The sequence below is a fragment of the Montipora foliosa genome, chromosome 1 (assembly GCF_036669935.1).
Source record: "Montipora foliosa isolate CH-2021 chromosome 1, ASM3666993v2, whole genome shotgun sequence".
Taxonomy (NCBI): Eukaryota; Metazoa; Cnidaria; class Anthozoa; order Scleractinia; family Acroporidae; genus Montipora; species Montipora foliosa.
The window spans coordinates 6,757,336-6,781,574 of NC_090869.1; the positions used below are offsets into that span (position 1 = coordinate 6,757,336).

General features: G+C 39.6%; 2 protein-coding genes across 2 annotated transcripts in view; both read right to left on the minus strand.

The window, feature by feature from the left end:
- Nucleotides 1–24,239, minus strand: part of LOC138008884 (uncharacterized) — a 75,987-nt gene that overhangs the window by 13,813 nt on the left and 37,935 nt on the right. Inside the window, exons 19-26 of the mRNA XM_068856187.1 lie at nucleotides 23,396–23,425; nucleotides 22,812–23,105; nucleotides 6,118–6,515; nucleotides 5,339–5,530; nucleotides 4,724–4,813; nucleotides 3,369–3,474; nucleotides 1,441–1,578; nucleotides 1,237–1,300 (exon numbers count right to left, since the gene is read on the minus strand). Of these exons, the coding sequence (XP_068712288.1) occupies nucleotides 1,237–1,300; nucleotides 1,441–1,578; nucleotides 3,369–3,474; nucleotides 4,724–4,813; nucleotides 5,339–5,530; nucleotides 6,118–6,515; nucleotides 22,812–23,105; nucleotides 23,396–23,425 (1,312 nt within the window). The remainder of the gene's footprint in view (nucleotides 1–1,236; nucleotides 1,301–1,440; nucleotides 1,579–3,368; nucleotides 3,475–4,723; nucleotides 4,814–5,338; nucleotides 5,531–6,117; nucleotides 6,516–22,811; nucleotides 23,106–23,395; nucleotides 23,426–24,239) is intronic.
- Nucleotides 14,328–18,789, minus strand: LOC138011979 (uncharacterized). Its single transcript, XM_068859121.1, has one exon. The coding sequence runs from the start codon at nucleotides 18,300–18,302 to the stop codon at nucleotides 16,029–16,031; it is 2,274 nt and encodes a 757-aa protein (XP_068715222.1). The 5' UTR covers nucleotides 18,303–18,789; the 3' UTR covers nucleotides 14,328–16,028.

Below are 24,239 nucleotides of genomic sequence, written 5' to 3' on the forward strand. Positions count from 1 at the left end.
CTAAATTCTCACGCACACCGACAAAAACAAATACAGAAAACTACAAAAAATGCAGATCGTTGTGTTTTGGAACTCTTTGCTTAATGAACCAAGTTGCCATCTAAATTTTTGTACTTCACTCCTCACCGTCGTTTTACTACAGTTTAATTAAAACGAACGCAGTTTTATTAGATAGATTCAGATGAAATACTACGCGTTTCCTTTTTACAAAAATGTCATGCATATTTTCACCACGCGCGGTGAAGATACTATTTTTATCATATAGGTGCAGTCATGGTAACTAACACGGTTAGCTAATAAACAGGGAGCTTCCCTTTCATTTTAGTGGGAGGCACGGTGGCCTCATGGTTAGTGCGCTCGACTCCGGATCGAGTGTTGTGTTGTGTTCTTGGGCAAGACACTTTACTCTCACGGTGTCTCTCTCCACTCAGGTGTATAAATGAGTACCGGAGAAATGCTGGACTAGCATCCCATCCAGGGGGGAGTAGAAATACTCCTAGTCGCTTCATGCTAATGAAACTGGAGATAAGTGCCGGCCTGAGACTTTACTTTACTTTTCCCTTTCATTTTAAGATACTCTTGTGCTGTAATACAATTGTTCTCTTCAAGTCTACATTAATATTTTTATGTCTCAATTTGATATATTCATGACTTTCTTTTCATAAGTTTGATATCTCGTTTCACGTTTCACACAGCATGCGTGTTTTGGCTTTTGGTGACCACTCTTTCGCCATTTCGAGAATGAATAAAACAAGTTGTTTTAACCTGGACATTTCATCAGTATCTACATAACACATAGAGGGTATATTACATGGCCGCTTGGGGTACGAATTTTATTATCTTCTCAGACTGATTCTATCAGTACGAGAAGTTAAAATTCGTATCCCACGAGGCCATGCAATATCCTCTATGTATCTCATTTCCGGTTTCAAAATGGGTGTCAAAAAGAATTTCGCCATGGAGATTGTCACCGTTAGTGACTGACTTAAAAATCCAGCGTAATTTTCCAATATGTGAGAAGAATAGCAAAGTCAATCGCGAATTCTCACGCGTGGCTGGATTAATTTCCCTGCATTTGAAGAAAGTTACATGTAATTGCTTGAAATTCTGATTGGTTCATCTCGCAGTTTTTCCTTGTTGCGATTTATTAAAGCAATTTATCCTGTCATGTTTTCACGAAATTTAATGGCAAACGGTTGCAAAGAGCTACCGAGCTTTGGGTAATCCATGCCTCACCTAGCAGGGAAGTACGTGCTTTGGTTATAAACAGTATATACAGCGACAGTTCTTTTGCTGTTATCTGTAAAAGAAAAGAAGCTTTAACTGGTTTATTTGATTTATTTTTTTCCCAAGGGGAAATCTAGTCGGACAGATTGCTTTCATATACAGTCAGGTTTTCGTGAACGATTAAATCACAAATACTCGTTTCTGTAGGTATACCTTTCGCCATTTCATCGAAGATTTCTTTATGAATAAACACAAAATCGTCTCTCTTCCATTGACTGGTTAAGTCATCATAGCGAGGGTACTTCCTTCCAGAATCCGACCCGTCAGGTGGCTTCGTGTCCACACCCATTGCTTTGACAGGAAACGGATGGTAAATCAATAAGTCACACAGGGTCCAGAGGAGATATGTTTGTCGTTAGAACATCAAAACCCGCCGAAAACATCTGAAATAATGGGTTATTTTGATCGCGTAGACGATCGCGTTACAGTTTCGTTACACATTCTGTATACCGCAAAGGAAGAGACTGAGGGCTCGCAAGATCGGCTTACAGTATAAAATACGGAAAGGGAGGAAACTTGTACCACGTGACTTCGTTCGATGTGAACCGCAGCACTTGGTGACGGAAGTGAATTGGCACCGGAAACGCAAAAGCAACAGACCGTTCGAGAATCAAAACATCAGCTGTAGAGGGAGTTTTAAAATAATGGCGGCTTCTCCCTTGAAAAGACCCGTTCCGTTGCGCGAAAAGCAGCCGGACGAGAGGAGATCCAAAGTATCGAACAGAAAAAAACACTGTTTGTTTCTAAATGGTAAGATATCAGACCAGTTGGCTTTCGAACGTGAGCCACAAATTACCGTGTTTGATTTTTCCCTGATCGAACTTGACTATTTTACCTGCAGGCTTTCAATGAATTATCGAAGAGACGAACAAAACTTTATCTCCGTACAAGAAATACTCGACGACTATGTAAATAACAGCTCCGAAAAGGAAAATTTTCCATTGCAAGAAAAAAAACTGGGGATTATTTTAAAGGAGGCCTTTCCACGGGCGAGTAGAGTCCAGTGAAGACTTAACGGTGGCCAAGTATGGCAGTACCTTTTTTCAAAAACCTCAAGATTGGAAGAAGACCGTGTTAAATGGGAAGACTTGCCAGCTTTCACAAAAGAATTCGATTGGCTTTTATCTAGCTCTAGCGACGATTTCTTTGAATGGATAAAAGTCCAGTTTACAAGATCTATGCGAAGGCAGCCGAGTTTTAACTGAAGTAAAGATCTTTAAAGACTGGACATTTGTTGTACACGTCAACAGTCGAAAGTGCAAAAGAAACCGTTGGTGTTTTCGAACTTGGGGCATCTTAAATTTACTTCCGATCTTGCGCACATTTACTTTACCGCGTCATTTCCGTCACCATATGTTGCGGTGCACATCGAACGAAAGCTCTCTCTCGAAGCCGTAAATTTCGGTCGCCGAAAATGAATTTGAACGCTTTCTTATGCCGTTTTCCCACAGTATTTGGCAAATACATAACAATTCTAGTTCACGTTAGTAAAATCAGACAATTTAATTCAATTCCATTTGAGTTTCAGGGATTCGAAAATCGGCCCCAAATTAGTTTCCTCCCTTTCCGTATTTTATACTGTAAGCCGATCTTGCGAGCCCCCAGTCTCTTCGTTTGCGGTATACAGAATGTGTAACGAAACTGTAACGCGATCGTCTACGCGATCAAAATAACCCATTATTTCAGATGTTTTCGGCGGGTTTTGATGTTCTAACGACAAACATATCTCCTCTGGACCCTGTGTAAGTCAGTCAATCAATCCCTGATCAATTAATGAATCAATCAATCAATCAATCAATCAATCAGTCAATCAATCAACCAGAGACAAGAGATAAATCAGTCAGTCAATCGATCAGTCGGTTGGTCCTTCGATTCAAACAATTGGTCATTCAATCCTTCAAGCCCCAATACATTTTAACGGTTAACCAACAGATAAAATCACTTGAAAAACGTGCAACCACTCGCCTCAAACGGGCTAATAAGCAAAAAATGAAGTACGCGACTGAATGCCTTATAGCAACTGCTTTCATGGCCATGATTCAGGTCAGATCTTGATCGCCATGCGAAATTTCTTTCCTTACCAATATTGGGACTTTCAAATACAACGCTCTCATTGTAGCCGAGTTGTTTCCCAAGCTTTAAGCCAACGTTTTCTACAAATTCCAAAATCTGCAATGGCGAGGTTTCCTAGAGGAAACAACAGCAATTTTTAAGAAAACATTTAGCGACAATGAAGTGAAATTTATAATATTTTCCTCATAGCTTCCTGGCTCATATAGAAATCAAGACGCCTAAGGACGTTTCTGTGGGATACACAAGGAGTTCAGGCAAATATTAATTGTCCAGTTCTAGTGAACTACTTTGGTCAGTCGAAGTGAAAAAATCACGGGTAAAATTTGGAAAGTGGCGAAAAATTACCAGAAAGATGAGCCAGTAATAATTAATTAGCTACTATATGTCGAACAAAACAGATACAAAGAAACTGAAACACAATCAGAGCTTTTCTTATACTAAAGCTCTTGGAGGGTTGGGTAGACTACAAGTCATTCCATATCACTACAATTTCCGCGGATTCGGGAAATTTAAAAAAACATTGCACTTGGTGGCTACGAAGACGAAAAACAAGGCGAAAAAAAGGAAACCCGACCGGATTTTCACTGTGGTGGAATAGGTATCCTATGGAATAAATAGTTCTTCTTTACATAAATAAATTGAAGTCGTTGGTGAGATCCGCTTTTAAGTAGAATAAATATGACTTCGTGAGTATTATATAAGCTACAATGTAGTTTAAAATTCTTTGGACCTTTTGCACCATGCAGATCAATCTACGTCACCCCTTCACCCCCTACCCTCCCCTCCCAACGTTGTTGAATTTTCTGTTCCAAACTGCTTTTACCGGCATTGTAGGAGGAGGAAGGGGGAGGAGGGCAGTAAACACCCCTAAGTTCTCGCGAAACAGGTTCTTCTCGCTCGATTGACATAAACAATGTTTTTTCCGTATTTCGTAACGTTTGTTGACTGTCCCAAGGACTTTGCACCCCATTGTAAATTACGTTGGCCAGACTAACTTCAGTGTTAATTAAATCTTAAAAAGCCTCAGTTGAAACCATACACTCTAGCTCTTTTAAAGAAGGAGAACGAGACGAAGAGCTCGGCCAAGTTTTGAAAGTACGTAAGGTGGGTCTATATGTCGCTCTAGTCACCACCCGCTTGTTTTCAATGTGTTTGCCCAGCCTTAGGAATTCTTCTTCTTCAAACCCATGTTTTTATGCAAATGAGTTTAATAAACAAGAAGCCAAGAAACTTAAAGCCTAAAACACTACCGTGTATAAATAAACAATTAACTTGAACAGACAAATAATTTGTTCAGATAAAAATTGACTCTGAAAATCTTGAAAAATCACATTTTTGTCAGTCCGCGTGTAAATACACTTACCCAGCTGCTGTTATTTTCTCCTGTTATTGTTACATCCCAGTTGTCTTTATTTTCCTCAGATATGAGAGAGCTTGCTACGTCCAAGAAACTCTAAAAGAAGAGAGTTAACTCTATGAAGTTGCGCTGTAACAAAATAAGTGGGCCATGGTATTTGTTGAAGGCACCAAATTTTCCAATCTAATGAGATACTGGTAGAGAGAGAGAGAGGAACAGGGAGGGAGGGGTGAGAGAGAGGGAGGAAGAGCGACAGAGGCAGGGAAACAGAAATAGAGACAGTGTGCAACAACATGCAAAGAAGATTTGTCACAAAATCGAGAACGAGACTGTAGTTGCATATTTTAATGCTCGCTATTTTTCACTTACGCCAAAAAACGCTGAAAGTCAACTTAATTAAGGTGAGATAACTGAAACGACAACTTTTAAATGACGCATGTTTGGATATTATATGTGAAATTAAAGGGGATCACTTGGGGATCCTGGGCACCAACTTCAAAGAAGTGTTTCATCAAGTACCCTGGCATTCAACAATAATGAAATTCCAGGCATATTTTTCTTCCCCACCTCTGAGTAAAATAAGAAAATTGTTATTTTTTTACCCTGCTATCCCGTGCTTACCTGTCCCAATTTTTGTTGTGTTTGCTTGTCTTTAGGCAGCAAGTTATCATTCGATGCGAGTTTTTGAAGAATTACCAGTGCGACTTTTGTGTCTCCGCCATTCAAAGTTTCTTCGCTGGTCAAATTCTTAAGCTTCTCCACAACCGTGAGGGAGTTGTTTTCTGTAAGTGTTATATCTCCGATTTGTTTGAACTATGAAATCAAGGATATACCAATGGAGAAGCTTGCTGATTTTTAACTGATTCACGATTAAAACAAATGCATGTATTACATTACTACCATTTTAAGGCATTAAGTAAGAAAATAAATATAAAAAAAATTGACCAAGGTGCAAATTGAACATACGACTTCCCAAAATAGATATTGGTTAGTCTGCGAACTTCCTGGGAAGAAGGTCAAACAAATTTTCAGTCGTATGGCTTCGCAGTTCACAATTCGTTTGATCCATAACCATTGTTTTCTACCTACGACCGATCCAAAATGTCTAGCTCTTGTCTTTTGGTCTTTCATGCCCAACCCTGTTTCGTTCCCACCAACTGAGTATGAAAGATGTCAAGACCAGTTCTGCGATCATCAGACGGTCAGCCTTTGATCAAAACAGTTACGAAAATTCTGTTTCATGTTCGGCTGGACCTTTATCCTGCGACATCCTGTTCAGTTGTCAGGCGCTCTTTAAATAAGGACAGGGAACTGGTGGGGGGGGGGGGGGGGGGAAGGGGGGAAGCGAAAGTGAAGGAAATGACTGAAGAAAAAAAGTCATTACGGGTACCACATCATACTTTCTCTGCAGGTTCCGTGGGTGACTTGGTTGTTGCTTCGTCGGTGCTAGAAGTTGTGGAAGATTCCATAGGCTTCGTTGCAGCTGAGGAGCTTTCTGTTTCGGTGCTAGAAGTTGTGGAAGATTCAATAGGCTTCGTTGCAGCTGAGGAGCTTTCTGTTTCGGTGCTAGAAGTTGTGGAAGATTCAATAGGCTTCGTTGCAGCTGAGGAGCTTTCTGTTTCGGTGCTAGAAGTTGTGGAAGATTCAATAGGCTTCGTTGCAGCTGAGGAGCTTTCTGTTCCAGCTTTCTGTTCTACTGAAGAGGGCGAGAATTCTGCTAATGTCTTGCCTGAATAGACAGCACTGACGAGTGTGCTTGCAGCAGTCATATAAATAGTGGACGAAGAAGGAACATAACCTGTAGATATGTCAAAAATGCGGTTTGCGAGGCTAGTACCATTCAGTTTGGCAATTTGATGTCTACATGGGTAAACAAGTGACTTATAGATTGATCCTGGCTTTCCAGTAGAATTTTCGGAGCATCATTCCATTTTATCTTCAGTTTGTTCTTTCTTTATAGCTTCAAACTTTATTTTTAAGCTCAGGAAACAGTTGACTTCGACATGAAACGACGGTACTTAGGCAATTTGTTGTCCATCTTGGTATCTTAGCATGAAAAAGTCAGGTCTCTATTTAACGCTAATCCTCCAGTTTGAAATGGTCTTATTGAACGACTATCGAACATCTGTTCTTCCCTTGCCTTGAAGCGGGAAGGGAAGGGAAGAAGAGAGACCCTTGGAACGAGATTGCTCTTTTTCAATTTAACCTTACGTTTCTAGCAAACATCAAAATTGAACAGTTAATAGGATTTTTTCAACCATCGCCGTGCTAATATTGAGCAGTCATTAACTGTTTCAGCTGGTTTTCTTGTGCATCAGCGGTTTGCCATTGATGAAATTAAACAGTGGGAATATTAAGGTGACATCGTAAAAGTTGAGTCACTTGTTTGTATATTAGTGCTTTATTTTACAGTATGTTGCCCCAGTATCCGACCGGTTCCAGTATCCGACCAGTTAAAAAATGATTTCAATTTTTGCAACGTTCTTATTATTTTATGGGAATTTTACTGAAAGGAAACCCAGCATTTCAGCTTTGAGATGCAAGTTTTGGCGGCTTTTAAGCATTAGGATCATTTGCAGAGGGCGCCGTTTTGTTCAGGTGAGTGAAATGTTCATGACTAATATTTACGCTTTTCACTGCGCAGTAAAACTATTGCTGTTGAAGAAAGGGTGTGTATATCATGATACTTTCGGAGGAATCTTTCGATATTTGCAGTGAGTATTCTCAAAGAATTTGATTAGTTAAAGCATCCTTCAATACTTCCTTAAATTTACCGTTTCTAGAATAACGGAGGCCAGAATCATCAGAAAATGTTTCTCTAAGGCCCTGTTTACAAGCAGGTAGGGTAACCCTAGTGGTAGGATTCACCCTAGCAAAAGGGTTACCTTAGCACTCACACATTTCTTCTTTTTTTCAACGACGTGTTTACAAGGCAGCTAGGGTTACCCTGGCGCTAGGGTAACCCTAGCTGCCTTGTAAACGCTCTGCTAGGGACAACTCGCCTTCCCAGGACAACTTTTTAGCGGCCAGTTTCCATTGTGTTTGCGATGCTGGCGGTTACCAAGCACGCAAAGTTGTCCCGGGTGGTAGGGTCAGCCCTTACCTGTGAAATTTTGCTTGTAAACCCGGACTATCTTTGACCCTCCTGCTAGGGTAACCCTAGCAGTAAGGTTACCTTACGTGCTTGTAAACAGGGCCTAAACGTGCCCAGAATAAGAGCAATTTTTTTATTGCTGTGCAAAAATAATTGAGTAAGCTGCAGTTGTGAGTAATTTCATCTCGTTAACTTTAATTGGTCTGTGTGTAGTGTAATGGTATTCTGGTACAACCCAATAGGGCATTTTCGAAATATCAAATATTCAGCTTGATAGTGAGGTAGTGAGGGCAAAAACAATGGAAGGAAACACGTTGAAACGTATGTGAAAAATATTTGCATATCATCCACTTTTCTTTGTCTTTGTCCTCTAAAGCTCTGTTTCAAGCTGAATTTTAATATATCGAAAAAGGCCTAATGAGACTTTCTTCAGTGATTAGTCGAGCGCAATTATTTTCCGGGTGTTGCTTTCACACCGCACTTTGCATAGCCACCGGAAGTAGAAGAACGGAATTCTCATTTTTTTTTACGATGCTCGGTTCCTAAATCGGTTTATATTTTTCAAATTCTCATGCCAAAGTACTTGGGGATACAATAAACAGCACATGGAACGACTTGTGCTTTGATCGTGGTTAAATCCGGAAGTATTCTCCATTTTGGCAACGAGGACGATCGTTGGAATGTATTATGTTCTTGAAAATGGCGAGTGTAGTTTAAGTGATGTCAGTGGATTGGCACCATTTGTTTGTTCCGACACGGCTGGCATTTCGGCACGCTGGCAAAGATGGCTTCGGACCTTTGAGTTGTTCCTGGTCGTTTGCGGTTGGGAAAGGCGTCAAGAAGGTCGAACAGAGGAAGGCTTTGCTGTTGCATACAGCTGGCTTAAGAGTTCAAGATCTTTTCTTCACGCTAGATGAAGACGAGGCGAGGATAATTACCAAAAAGCAAAGGATGCGTGTAATAAATATTCCAAACCTCAAGCAAATCAGTGTTTCGAACGAAAGGGTTTGTTTTCGTGACGTAAGCCAACTAATCACAGAAACCATCGAGCAGTTTTGTGACAAGATTGCGGCAAAAAGCCCAAACCTGTGTGTTTGGAGACGCTGCTGCTGTGGATGAGCAAATTCTTGATCAAGTCGTCACACCATCTTTGCCGCAAACTGCTTGAAAAGGGTCAAACATTGACTCTTCAGCAGTTAAGAGAAATCGCTCGTGCTATGGAGAATTCTGAGAAACAATCTCACTCAATAGAAAGTGCAACTAACTAGGTGAATAGCGTCGCTGTGAAGGCAAATGGAAAGGGAATTTCAAACCTAAGAGCCGGAAAACCAGGAACGATTCGCTGTTTTAGTTGCGGAAATAGGGGTCACAAGGAAAATGATAAACGTTGCCCAGCAAGAGGAAAACAATGCAGGAAGGGGCAATTCCGAGGTTGTGTGTAAAATTGAACTGAAAACATCAGATGGAAGAAAGAAAAGCGGCATGGATCGCCGTGTAAGGAAGGCAGAAGTTGAATATGATGACAATGATGATTGTGTTTAATATTCTTTGGGTATCTCGGGTGACCGAGATTGCATTTGCTTACAGTCGATTTCACTTTACCGCGCCACGTTGCGAAGTTCGTTGGGAAATTGGATACTAGGTTACGAAGTCAAGGGCACCCAACGAGAATATAGTTCAAAACCAGTTAAACATAGCATTGTTAAACGTATTTCCGTACTTAAACGGTAGATATAGGCATATTTTTATTCCCTAAAAATTTTTCATCTGTTCGGATTACCTAGTGATCCGAAAATTATAGGGATCAAAACTTTAAGTTACCTTTTCGAAACTGTCAGCCAGAAAAAAGGCTCTCGAAAATTCTAGGTGACCTTTTTAGGGTAAAAATCTGTTAAAAATTGGCAATTATACCATTTTTCAGACGTTCGAAAATCCTAGGAGAGGCAGGCAAGCAAGACATTTTACAACAAATGTTCCGAAAATTCTAGATTTCAAATCGTCTTCCGAACAGATATTTTCCGAACATTGACGTTGGGTGCCCCTGTATCGAACTTCGCAACTCTTTGCCGCCCGAGGTTCGTGACATCGTAAACTAGTGGTTTTGAGGATTCAACACCAATAAAAAAAGGGCCGTGATTAGAATTTACCGAGAAAGACAAATGTAAATATTGTCGATCAGTTTTTGTTCAGGGAAATAGTGAGAACAAACTCAAGCATTGAAGAACGTTAACTGCGTTTTTTACACGAGGTGCTGTAAACAATAGAGGCCAAGTATGAAGTGGCGGAAATAAAATATTTTAAGGCTAATCCAATTTTGACAAGAAAAATGAGAGATGGAGATCCCTGCTCGAAAGTTACGGTGATGCCTGAAATTGATGTTTACTCATGTAGAGAACAGGATAGGGGTTTCGACAAAACACTGACCCCCGGTCAACTGACCCCCTTACTGACCCCCTACTGACCCCCTATAAAATCAATGGGAAAATGAATACTGCTTACTTAAGCCTCAACAACCCTTTTTAAACGGCGTTGTTCAACAGTATTTAAGTCTAAGCACCCATTTTAAAAAGGTTAGCTTACATGAAGTAATCGGCCATCACAACAATAATCGAAAACTAACCTTTTTAAAATGGGTGCTTAGACTTAAATACTGTTGAACAATGCCGTTTAAAAAAGGTTGTTGAGGCTTAAGTAAGCAGTATTCATTTTCCCATTGATTTTATAGTGGGTCAGTAGGGGGGTCAGTAAGGGGGTCAGTTGACCGGAGGTCAGTGTTTTGTCGAAACCCACAGGATAGCGCTTCTAATCACCTTATAAAAAGAAATAGAACTCCGAGTCGTCTGCCGATAAAATTGGATCGAAGGTTCAAAACTTGGAGTTTAATTGCAGCCCAAACCCCTTGTCGGTACATGACTAGTCGCTGGAAGGCACGTCGCGATCGGCGAGTAAACAAACTCGGTAAATTTTAACTAATTTGAATGGTGTAGAATCCTCAAACCACTTGATAACGATGTCACGAATCTCGGACGGCAAAGAGTTGCGAAGTTCGATATGGTAGAAGTTGGGAAGTTCATTTCAAAGTTCGCAAATTGTTTGTCTAATTCGCCGCATAATTGGCTACTTCGCAACCAAGTAGCCAATTTCCCAACAAACTTCGCAACGTGGCGCGGTAAAATAATGTGAAATTGACTGTAGTTGATGGCAAAATTTCTGTGCAAATAGGCGGGATACCTGTTATCCTGATAATTGATTCTGGTGCTAGTTGTAACGCTATTGATCGTAAGTTTTGGGAGTAGTTGAAAGCCCAAAAGGTGCAATAGGTGTCTAGCAAGGCCTCTAAGAAGTTGTATTCATATGGTAGTATCCACCCATTGCCAATTGCATGCAGGCGTTTTTGTCGCGGAGGTGTCAGTTGGTAAGACTGCGTTGAATGAGGTTGAATTTCTTGTAGTAGAAAGTGAGGGCTACGCCCTTTTGGGGCGACACAGGGCTATTGCCTTTGGTGTGTTGAAATTGGGACCAGAGGATAATTCCCTAGAGACATCTAAAAATGACGAAAACATGACAAACAGTATTTTGGAAAGATGGAAAGAGGCAAATGTTCACAGAGTTTTTAAGAAAGGGGAAAAAGAGGATTGCAAGAATTACAGGCCCATTTCACTTACATGTGTTTGCTGCAAGATTTTAGAACATATCGTCCATAGCCATATTATGAAGTATCCGAGTCTTGCAACATTCTGGTTGATAACCAACACGGCTTTCACCAGAAGCGTTCAACCGAAACGCAACTACAGTCAACTATTCATGAAATTGCTTCTGCACTTAATGAAAAGAAAGCATCTCATCTTTACTAAAGCCTTTAATAAAGTGCCACATGAAAGACTCCTGGCTCCAGTTGTTCAAACGATATGGATAGTGCTATCCAGCGGATAAATCACTAACCAGCGGATAAACACTAATAAAACCGATTGAGTTATCCAGTGCATAGTGATTTATCCGGCGGATAGCGCTATCCATCGTTTGAACAACTGTGGCCTGAGGAAGCTACATCATTATGGAATAACAGGTCCTCTGAATAATTGGTTAAGGCATTTTTTAACACACACAACACAACAAACCGTTGTCTGTGACAGTTTCTCTCCCCCAAAGCAAGTGATTTCGGGGGTCCCACAAGGAACAGTCGACCATGGGCGTCTCCTGTTTGTACTTTATGTGAATGACTTAGCAGCCGATCTTGAATGTCCAACTACAATAGATTATTTGCTGAAGACTGTCTTTTACATATTATTGTCAATACTGCTTCAGACATGGATAAATTACAGTCAGCTCTAAACAAATTAGAAGTATGGCAACGCACCTTGCCGATGGAATTCAACCCAGTCCACCAACTAGAATATATACTTTTTGCAATACCATCCTAGCCTACCGTAAAATTCCGAACATAAGCACAGGGGCTTATATTTTTCAAAGGCCCTTTTCGAAAAGGCTTATTTTTGGAGGGGCTTATCTACGGAGGAAAATTTGCGTTTCTACATCTATTGGGATAGCCTAATAGTTGGAAGTAAATTTACCGTTTCTGGCAATTTTCCAAGTACAAGCTCCAGGGGGGCTTATATTTGGAGGGGCGATTTAACGGAAGGATACATTTGGAGGCGCTTATCACATGGAGGGGCTCATTTTCCGAATTTTACGGTATGTTGAAATGCACTCCTACTTAAAAGTCACGCTGGATTCAAATTTGAGGTGGAACAATCATCTTCATGAAATATCGTCAAAGGCAACTGAGGCTTTAAATCTGATCAAGAGAAACTTTTGGTTCTGCAAGCAAGATACCAAAAGCACCTTGTATAATACACTTCTTATTTTTATAATACACTTGTCAGACCAAAATTTGAATATGCTTCAACTGTTCGGGACCCGCATTATCAGTGTGACATAGATAACCTGGAGAACGCACAAAGGGCGGCTGCTTGTTTTTGTAAAAGCGACTACAGTTATACGTCAAGTGTTACCTCTGATCAATGATTACAGACCTGGAATGGGAATCTCTAACTTTTCCCCGTCAAATTGCTCGTTTATGTACAATGTACAAAATTACAAATGAAATAACTCATGTTAACAATCTAAGTATTTGACATTAGCTAATGAAACTCGTACCCGTGGATATCACAGCTTCGCCGATACGGTTTCGGTATTTAACTGTTTTTGAACGCAGCATTTGGGTATTTACTAATTTTTGGCGGGGAAATGTGGTATTGTGGGCAACCCCCAATGGCCCCCTCTCCACTGCCTCCTGGCGATTACATATTTGTTATAGTCGATTATTACAGCAGATTCAAGTCAATCACAGCTGAGAAGATTGTGTCAGTAATGCCCAAGATGTTTGTTACTCATGGCCTTCCATGTTCCCTAAGAACTGATAATGGTCCTCAGTTTTTCAGGGACCACTTAAAAGAATACCTTGAAAAAAATGGAATTGAGCTGCAAAATCGCATCGCTCAATCCGAGGGTCGTGACTGGAGGTCAAAAAAAGAAAAAATCACCAACCACATTCACCAACAGGAATTCGCCCTGCTGAGTTGCTGTATGGCGGAAATATCAGAACCAAATTGCCACAGCTTCAGGAGTTTAACTGTGAAGAGGAAGTCAGAGACCGCGACAGTGAAAGGAAGGAGAAGGGAAAGATGTATGCAGACTGCAAAAGGAAGGCATGTGAAAAAAACATCGAGAAAGGTGATACAGTGTTTACTCAAGCAGCAAAGAGATAACAAGCTGTTGACACCATTAAATATTCAAACAGTGTTGTTGTTGTTGTTGTTGTTGTTGTTGAGACTGATGGGGTTCAGTACCGAAGCAATGTAACCTATGTTGAGAAATACCTGGGGCGTGAGGATGTTGTGCCCGCAGCTACGTCATCAGACATACAGGAGACGGAATCCAAGCAACCAACTCCCAGAGACAAGTGTTTTAAGAGACCACAGATATGGGTGACAAAAGGGCTAAGAACGGCAAATCATTAGAACAATAACCACTACATTCTACTCTAAATTTACAGCAGGGTGCTTCTATCTCAATCCCACGTCCTTCTAGGGTTAGGATACTTCCTTGCAGATACCATCCAATATTATGTTCTGAGTTGAATACGACTGGCTCCAGAATAGGATATTGTTGAACTTTGACTAAATAAACTGTTTCTTTCTTGAGTTAGATTTCATGTCGTAATTATTTGTTAGACCAATTACTCTTTCAAAGTTCTGAGGGATGTAGCATCCGAGTTACAGCTACCCTTCCCACCCACCTTATGTATGTTTGCGGACATGCGCAGTGGAGGATACCATAAAGAGCACATGGAACGACTCTTATTTTGATCTTGGTTTAAATCCGGACAGAGCATATGATTGGTGTCAGTCATATATCTCGGGCAGACGTCAGTTGGTCTGCGTTGATGGCAAGAATTCGTCCTTGGCCTTTATTAACCATGGAATACCACAAGGATCTATTTTGGGTCCTCTTTTCTTTATCTTATTTATTAATGATTTGCCACTATATATTACAGAGCAGGTAGATCTGTATGCTGGAGATACGACTATCACCTGCTCTGCTAACTATAAAGTCTATGAAAGTGACCTTAATACTTCTGTTGCTGAAATCCTAAACTGGGCTGTGTCAAATAAACTTCCCATTAATGTAGACAAGAAAAATGTAATGATCGTGACTGGCAAGAGACTTAAATACAAATTGGATTTTCAGTGAAGTTTAGTGATCATGAACTAGTGAGCAATGTTTCTAGAGCTACTCCGTTGGGTTTGGATATTGATAGTCACTTATCTTTTAGTCAATATGTTGATAAAATTTGTAACAAGCTTTCTCAAAGGAAAAATCAGAAAAATCAGAGTACATCTGCCTCTTAGGCAAAGACAGCTATATTATAATTCGATAATTCATCCTATTATATACAATACATACTTAATCGACCGCTCCCCATAGGGGCTTTTCAGGGCCAATGAAACACAACGAAACGACAGAACAGAACAACAACAACTGTTAAGAATCCCAACTGGCCGGAGGCAAACCAGTTGGCTATTTACAAGTGCAGCTGAGAAGTTGAACCAGGGAATACCAGGATCAAATTCAACGAGTGGTCAGAGCGAGTCTTGAACCCGGGATCTCCGGATCTCAAGGCAAGCGCCCTAACCACTGAGCCACACTACCTCCGTGTATTAACTTACGCTAGTGTTATCTGGTCATGTGATAAAGAATATTTGAACAGAGAATTGAAGCTGCAAGAAAAGGCGGCTAGGGTTATTTTGCCTGCCGATAGAGATTTGCCATCTGTACAACTATTTAATAAGTTAAAATGGATTCCTTTTCGTGAAGAAAATAAGATAAGCAGTTGTTCTCTAGTTTTCAAACTTATTCAGGGTACCTTACCCAATTATTTAATCAAACATTTTACTCCTAATAATCAAGTCCATTCTACAAATACTAGGTATGCTAAATTTAATTTAGTTGGCCCTAAGTATATACATGAGACAGAAGGTGGAAAGTCCTTCTTGGTTAGAGCTTGTAAACTTTGGAATCAGTTCTCTTTAGAATTAAGGCATAAGGATTCTCTTCCTGTATTTAAGAAGACTTTATTTAATGTAATTTTTAAAGAACACCTTAGTTTAAATCACTTTAGTATTTAGCCTGACATTAATTTAATTTAATATTTACTAGAACTTATTAGATTTGATAGCATAGTTTTTTAGATATTTAAATTCTGTATTTTTACTAATTTTTGGGGGCCACAAGTTTATTAGCTTTTAGTTATTTAGTGTTACCCTCCATAAATAAAGTGTTTAAATATGTATGTATGTATGTATGTAAAGTATTCTACAGTACGAGAATAACAAAAGCTTTTTCAACTTCTTCAGTGAAGATTTTGTAAATACTGCGGTTAAATTTTTTTCCGTTAAATTAGACTTTGAAGGGTATATTTATATTTCAGGACACAACGAAAGGTTAAATCTTGCCTTGCATATAACTGATGCCTCAAGGGTGTGATATGAGAGAGGACCTGCTTAAAGCAGAAACTCCTGTTTACGTTTAAACCTGACCCTGATGGTCATGACAAGTATTAAGCCTTTACGAGCTTAGAGTTGTCCAGTTTCCTCAGCTTCAATGACAAGGAGTTCTTCAGCTCTAGGATCTTTCGTCGAACGAGAAATACTATATTTAGATTACTAAAGAGCTTAAGTTGTCATTTCTATCGTTGTGATTTTCCCAAAACCCAAACACATCTTTTAGAGTCTTTCTCACTGCTGCACGGAATTCGCGTATTCTCCAGCAGAAGACGATGGGATTCACACTGGAATTGACAAACATCACAGAGGTGGCAAAATTGAATGCTAAATGCATCGAATAAGTGCGACCAAGAACGTTAACTAAGATAGATGTACAAATTAGAGGCAGGTAACAGAGTAGCATGATAAACCAAATCACAAACATGTTTACCACTGACTTTTTAAAATGTTTCATTTTAAATCCTGTTTTCATTTCGCTGGTCACTTGATTGTCATTTGGCTTATCTTTGTGTCCGTAATTTGATCTTTTGATTTCTTGGTTTTGACAAATTGCGTCACTATTGCACCCTCTTTCTTGGCCGTCAAGGCTTCCCTCGCTTTTATTCGATTCTTTGCTCTGGGCCAGTTCTTCCTCGTCTGCAATCGAATTCTGATGTTCATTCATCCCTTGAAAATGTTGCTTGTCTTCCGGTTTCATTGACTTTGTTTCTTTCTCATCTACGTGATGCAGTTTTACTTCAGACTGAATGACTGACAAACTTTCATTTGGAGAGCAATAATTTTGATCACATCTCTTCGTACAGCTGCCATCTGTAGCCGAATTGGTTCCCATCGCTTCTTTGTGACATGTTATTGTATTGATACTTGATGTTTTTCTGGCTCTTAAATCAAACTTAGAATCAAAATTTCCAAGAAATCTCTTGACATTATAGTTATTCTCTACTAACGTAATTTCATTCTCTTCTCCGAACGTTTGCTGCCTTTTGGATAAAGGCGAACTTTCATTTAACAGGACGTGACTTTGATCATAACTCGAATACAATCCGTTTAAACAGTTCCTGTCATATATTGACTCTTCGCTATGACAGGAGTTTCCTTTCATATTGGCTGCAGCTTCCTTAGCTGAGAAATACTCTTTGCCGCGGTTATTAAGTTGCAATGATACAGTTTCTATGAGTTCACCCTCACATAAAAAATTCGTGTTTGTGCCTGTTTGATCGCGCTCGATGTGAGCAAACTCTGTTTCGGTCATCTTAAGTTCCATATTGTCAGTTGAAGGTTTTGGACGTGTTCCTGTCTCCAACTTATGACCTCTGTTTCCTGCTGATAAACTCACAACACTCGATAGTACCGATGTTTCAGATTTTCCCTGTAGAGTTTGCATACGTTGCGAAGCACGTTTCTCTTCCAAATCGTTTATGAACTGCTTAGACACACCTTGTCTCTGTGTTTGGTTATAATTGTTGATTGCCACAATAAAAACGGGCGAATTATCTGCCTTCTGTTGTTCAACCAAATCTTCGCACGCAAGAAGAGATTCCTCGAAATTAGCTTTTCCCAAAGTCTCCTTTGGTGCCCATTCCTTCTGTTGCAACTGCTTCTCACTTGTAACCCTCGAGTTTTCATGTAGACCTCCATTGCCTTTCATTTTGATTTCAATCATTTGATGATCATTCATTTCTGTGTTTGCTGCTCCATTTCCATCTATTTCCATTTGCTCCAGCCTGCGTTCACCTTGCTGCCTGTCCATTGAAGCCGAATTGAGGTCATTTTCGCTTCTCTTTGAAGCATACGATAGCTCGGACAGCTGGATTGAAATCTGTCTTTGATGATACCGGACAATTTGAAATATTTTCATATAGGACAACAACGCAATGAGCAAAGCAAGGGAATTCAGGCACACAAATACTATATTCTGCGCATCCAGTGCCCACTCGAACATGGAAGCGAAAACTGTGCTTAGTATTAGTAAAGCAGCAACAAGAACACAAACTCGAAACTTGGTGACTATTGCGCTGTATTTCATGTGAAGATGAAGAGCCATTAGTCTATCAAGAGAAATCGCGGCCGCGGTCCAGAGAGATAACGACGATAGAAAGTATGAAAGAAAGTTAAACGCGAGTCCAACGTTACACGACAACGTGGAATAGGGATTCATTAAGTAAGATATTTTGTAGAGTAAGTAAGCAGGCTCAGCTAAGAATCCGACGCAGAGATCGGCAAAGGCGAGGTTGATTAGGAGGACATAGGATGGTTGACGCAGGAACCGTGGTGCTCTACAAATGGATACAAGAATCAAAACATTTCCTGTTATCGCTGTTAAGCTCAGAAAAGACATCACGGCACAGTTAATAACATACGGACCGAAAAGGTCGCCGTCCTCTGGTACAACTTTACTGATAAGAGCGCATTGTGAAGAAGCCATCGGTGAATGCTGACAATTTTGATGTTGTTCTTGTTACTTTATATATGGTACACCAGTGCAGATTTTTACAGCTCTTCAACACGATTTCTCCCGATTTGTGATATGGTCATTTGTACTTTTTGTGTGTCTCATCATCAGTATAAATCAATATCGAAAAATAGCCAAACCCGCCTTCCCGGTTATAAACCACCAGAGATAGCAAGATTTTTCAGGACCGAACAGTGGCCATCTCAGTCTTGCCGTAGCCGTAAGTTCTCAGTTACATTTTCCTTTCAGCATTTAAAGTATTTGTGATTTTCACTAGTATGCCGGAACAAAAGCCACGACACTTTTGTCTTCCAATAATGTTAATCAAGCTTTTAAACGGCGTTTTAAAAACGTATAACACCAGCAGCCTCCGTTTTCTCAAGCAAGATTAATAAAATCGTCAAACACAAATTCATTACTCTTAAATCTTAAACATCTGAATCTGTTTTATCACCATGGCAGTCCGCCTTTATGTTCCCAAAGTAATAAATTCAAATTGAGGCATCCGTCAAAACTCGGCGAGATCATTACACTTTTGCTCTTAACTGATTAAACATTCACGGCTTTATTTGCTCTTCTTCATTAGAGAAACGCATAGTGTAAAATGAACAAATTTCATTAGCAGTTTTTTTTGGGCAATAAAGGCTTATCGTAAAATTTATCAACGAAAAAAGAGGAACAATAAAGGGAATCTCAATATTTCACGTCTCTTCGAAGTTAAAAATTTTCATTTTTCCCAAGAACCTACTTTTTAAGACCTTTCAAAGAAACCTCCCACAACAAAACACATTTTAATAAGGTAGGCTCATTTCGCAACTCGAGGCTTGCATGACAATGTGTCGAGCCTTTTGAAACTTCATTGACAAACCTTGCTTAAGAATATAAAATGCCAAATACTATGATATCAAATTACTTCAGTTGACATTTCTTTTTTCTTTGGATTCCCTTTGCATTGCCTGGTTAAAAACACTGTAATATAGTTCAATTAAAACGGTTTCTGAAATTCCCGATTTCATTTACCCGCAAAAAAATCAATTTTTCTTCAATGAAATCAGAGTTAAAGGCTCGATGAGGGAAGAAAAATCTGACAAGACAGCTATGAACTACTAATGAAGTACAGATATTGGAAAGGAGAAATTTTCAAGAAAGGGAACAAGACAGCTGTTCTGGCCGCAATTAGCATAGATGTATTTAAACATATCATATGACAACCCTCAGAGGCTTTTTCCCTGTTCAACTCGACCTGAAAATATAATACAACTTCGTTGGCATAACGTGTAAAAAAATCGCTCAACCATTGAAAAGGACAAATTCAAACTACAGAAAGCAATAACTGAACCTTTTCGTACAAGGTATCATGAATATTAACCACTGCAGTTTGCACGGAGCAAAGTTAAAGAATCTAACAGGGGCTAAAACGAGTTGTTAAAATGCAAGCAAAATAAGAATTTTTCTCCTTTAAAAATATCCTCTGTGACCAAGAAAACATTGAAACGTGGATGCCGTTAAGCGGCAAACGATAAATTTAGCAATTTTCAGTAGGTTCCCTATCAAATATATTGACATAAAGCCGCAATTGTTAGTTGAATTTACACAGCGGAAAACAGACGGACAGCTTCCTTAAAATCTTTCATGTACATTTAAGTCACGAGATTATATCAAACCACCTTAACATCTACATTCTTCTTATCTTCTTTTTCTAGCAGCCTCAATTACTAAACCGCGGGTTAGTTATAAGCTTTCATTTCATTCCAAAAAACCGAATAAAGCGTTTAAGGACGTAACGAATTTTCAATTAATATTGTTTGCTCAAGACTAAGAGCGACACCCACGCTGCGAATAACATTTACTTTTTTCAATCTTATAAGACTTATCTTCAAGGATAATATGCTTCGCATCGTAAACCGAAAGAAATTTTATTTCCCCATACTAATTTACTCAGGTGTTGCTGCTGTAATTTAGAAGTTCAAATCATTGAAATGCAAATATACGAGTTTAAGGAGATCGACAGTTGGAAGGGAAATTTTACGGTTATTTCAGATTTCTTAAGGGAAAACATAATTATATTATAATGTTCTGGATATTCAGACATGATGTTACTCTGGTTTGTAGAGTTTTATTCAAAGAGTGGACGTTTCGACACCACTGGATAGTGTGTTCATCAAAGGGGGCGGGGGGTGGGGAGGGCCATGAGTCCTTTTGTATTGTTTCGTTGACCAGAGACGGCAAAGTGTAAAGTAAAGTAAAGTAAAGTAGACCTTATTTAACGTCGATAACTCGTAACAGTAATTAAACTGACAAACTGACGGTGCGCTCATTTTACTCCCCACACTCCATCAGTGCTCCATTTTACGGGTATTTAAAGCTACTAGCTACACGGAAAGGAAAGGAGTCGAAACAAGGATGCGAGATCCGGGAATCGAACTCAGGACCTCTTGCACCAAGGCCGCGCACTAACCGACTGTGCCACCGTGCAAAATCGTATTGAAATGTATTACAATTCGATGTTTTTGACTGCCTCCGTATTAGGCAATCAGTTCACTTCTGGTTTGCAAAATTGTACCACTGTACACGGGTTAGCAACTTGTCAGCAACAGGTTAGCAAATGGTCAGCTTGAATAAGTAAACAACAACTGAACATCTCACGCTTATACACGACTTTAAGGTAGGTGGCGTGCCCAAATAAGAGAAACGGCATTTGAAATTTAAGTGGAGCGCCCGCGAAACTGATGAGCTGAAATAGCGCGCGCGCGTGCAATTTTGCTGTAAATAATTAAAACTCAGAGACAGTTCAGTGAAACATGTGTTTACCTATTTGCAAAGAAAGAAAAGGAGCGCTTTTACTAGTTAGCGTCGTTTCCTTTTACTAGTAAGATGCAAATAGGTGTCCGGTAAAAGGCCTTGATGTGCAAAGCTTTTAAACAACGGCGATGATGATACCACCGGTTGGTGGTGATAATTCTAAAATTACCTCATGGTATGCCTGTGATCACGATTACATCGGACTACCAAACCTTTCGTTTGGTACAAGTGCAAGCGCTTAAGAAGGCGGTTTTGCGTTGAAAAAAAAAGGAAAATTCTACTTTGTCTGTCTGCCAAACCAACCACGAAATTTTGTGTAGTGTGAGCCTCAAACTCAAACTCAAACTCAAACTCAAATATTCTTTGTTCCTAATGTGAATCTCCCCATCCAAAGCAAACATGTGTTACCATTGTTACCAATTTCGCTTTTTCTGTGCCGCGCAAGCCACGTAAACTTGGCAGAACCTGGAGTAATTTGGACCCACGAGCATGATGCGAGAGGCATGGGTCTATTCAGTCTCAAATTTACGTCACACTGAGTGCTTTGCACTTTTCAAAGAAATTTTGCATTGCAAAGAAGTTTGTGACGTAAATCGAGAATAGACCCATGCCTCTCAAACCACGGTCGTGAGTCCAATTTACTGCTAGTTTTCATAACGTTGCGTGGTTACCAGGTAGTCGGCAGATAAAAAGCGAAATTTTGAGGTAAGAATCGTCAAGAATCGTTTTGAGGCATGAGGTAAGAATTGTTTGCTTTCCGTGGTTCGGTGAGGAAATCAACATCAGTACACTAAAACTATTTGAATTTAGGTCACTTTAATTTTCATTCTAGGTAAGGTCTCTTAATGAATTCAATTTGTTCAAAGAGTGGCGTTCCGTGCTCTGGTCAATAGTTTAAATCGATCTTTCAGTGAATGAGCTTAATTGTGGAAAGCTATTGCATTGTTTCAATTGGAAAGGATTCCATTTTAACAATATTTTAAAAATTGCAGATTAAAGGCATTCTAGGTATAACTGAAAGTTAAGGTTCATCGTCATTATCATCATCAGCTACAGTATCAGCAACAAAAAAAGATATGACTTGCATTAATTGACATGAGTATCACAACATCATCGTCACCATCATTATAATGATTGCAGCTTTAATTTATCCCATCATTATTATCGCATCACATGCATCAGCACCAGCATCAAAATAAATTTACACATCACCCGAATAGGGCAGTCCAGAAGCTGATCCGTAGCGTATTACCGTTTTTTTCTTAACTTCATTCAAGTTGGGAATACTTCGCCATTTCACCAGCATTGAACATTTTCTTGCCTCAGATTGAGGTTGTCTCATCTGTTAAAAATGTACGCCATTTAAAACGTACGGCGTATTTTCGGCACGTCGATTTTAGCTTAGTTGATGACAATAACTGATATCTGTATAACTGGGCCCTCAGGGTTAATTGTTATTTTTTTAATCTGGGAGTTTTCCAAGTTTGTTTGTTTCTTAGGTGTAACGTCACATATTCGAAAGTCGGGGTCTCGTGTTATAGCCAAGATGGACTTACAGTGAAATCAGTATATTAATCAATTTAGTTATTTAGGTTTTTATTTATTTATTTATTTATTTATTTATTTAGTTATTCAGCTAGTTGCAACTGATCTTTCTGGTGTAGAGAAATGGCCACTTACCTGTTCTGTAAGCGCTGCCAAATCCGCTTCTTCCACCACATATCAGAGATGTGTTAGATTTACATCTTGCATTACAAAGGTCATTGTCATCAACTTTATCCATCGTGGAATTGTCGTTGTAACAGACACAACGCTTTAACGATATCGAAGCCCAGTAAGATTGATTTTCACGACACGTTTGATAACAGTGTCTAGGAGAAGCCTCATGAGCTCTAAGCTGTGTTACTTTAAATGATGTGGGCAATGGATTGCTGATATTCACACAACCAATGTAATGGATATCGTCTTCGATATCTGCATCAGAAGGTGTGGAAGGGATATTAATTATATACACACTTCTTCAACGCATTTTTTAACAATTGTAAAAATCCTGACAAATCATGCGCAGGCATGTAATAATAAGAAAAGAAGAGATCTAGTTATAGATGACGATGAGTGTAAACTCGGAAAAGTATTTACTGTTCCTTAGTAAAAAGGTCCAAAATTATGTCCTCTTGTACTTGAAAGCTACACGGGCGCAACGCTAGGACTGAAAGGTTTTTTTCCTTTTTGCGAAAAACAACAAAGAAAGATCGTTATATTACCTGCGGCTGGGTACCCGTATCGCCGTGTTCCTAAAACGCAAAACGTAAAATCAGTGAAATCGAATCTGGCTTGACCTTTGGATGATATGCCATACAAAACAAAGTGAAAGAATGAAGAGGTAACTGTTGCGGCTGGGCTGCTTGTTAGCATTTTCGCGCCCTTGGTATCACGTCATGTTTTTTCTTGTTTTTCACCTTTTTGACACATTTGTATGCTCGGCATGTGTCACCCTGTTTTTACGAGTGAATTTGCTTGAAAATTTGTCAATAAACTCAGTTAAAACGGTGACTTGCCTTTTACAGTAAAATCAGGTACGTCTGTTTGCGATTGGATTGTGATATTTGCAGAGCAATTTGGAAAACATTAGACGGTTCTTCGCTGTTTGCTTATTGAAGTGTATTTGCTTGATGTGTATTTGCTTGTTGTGCATGTGGAAGTGAAATGTCTCGAACTGACAGTGCGGATAATATTGATGACACATTGGTGAACCGAACCGGAATTTTGGTGGCAGAGGTGTTATCCTGTGAACCACAAGCCAATTCTACCGTGTTTGAAGGCGTTCAGTAAGATACAGGCTACACAACTAATAAATCGAACGAAGGACTTGGTTTTGCTTCGGACGAAAATGCAGTGACCGTTGCTGACGTCTTAAAAGATAGTGAATCAACGGAAATGGAGAAAGCCTTTCCTGAAAATTAAAACGAAAATGGTTCAACAGGTTGTAGTGACCAACAAGGGGGAAAAGACAACCCAAGTTAACCGAAAAGGGAAAGTAATATCGACTCACTCAAAACAACACCGAACGCAAGAAACTTATCAGGGAAATGCAAACACGGATGGCAA

Coding starts and splice junctions, on each gene's coding strand:
- LOC138011979 (XM_068859121.1), bottom strand. CDS start 18,302: ATGGCTTCTTCACAATGCGCTCTTATCAGTAAAGTTGTACCAGAGGAC.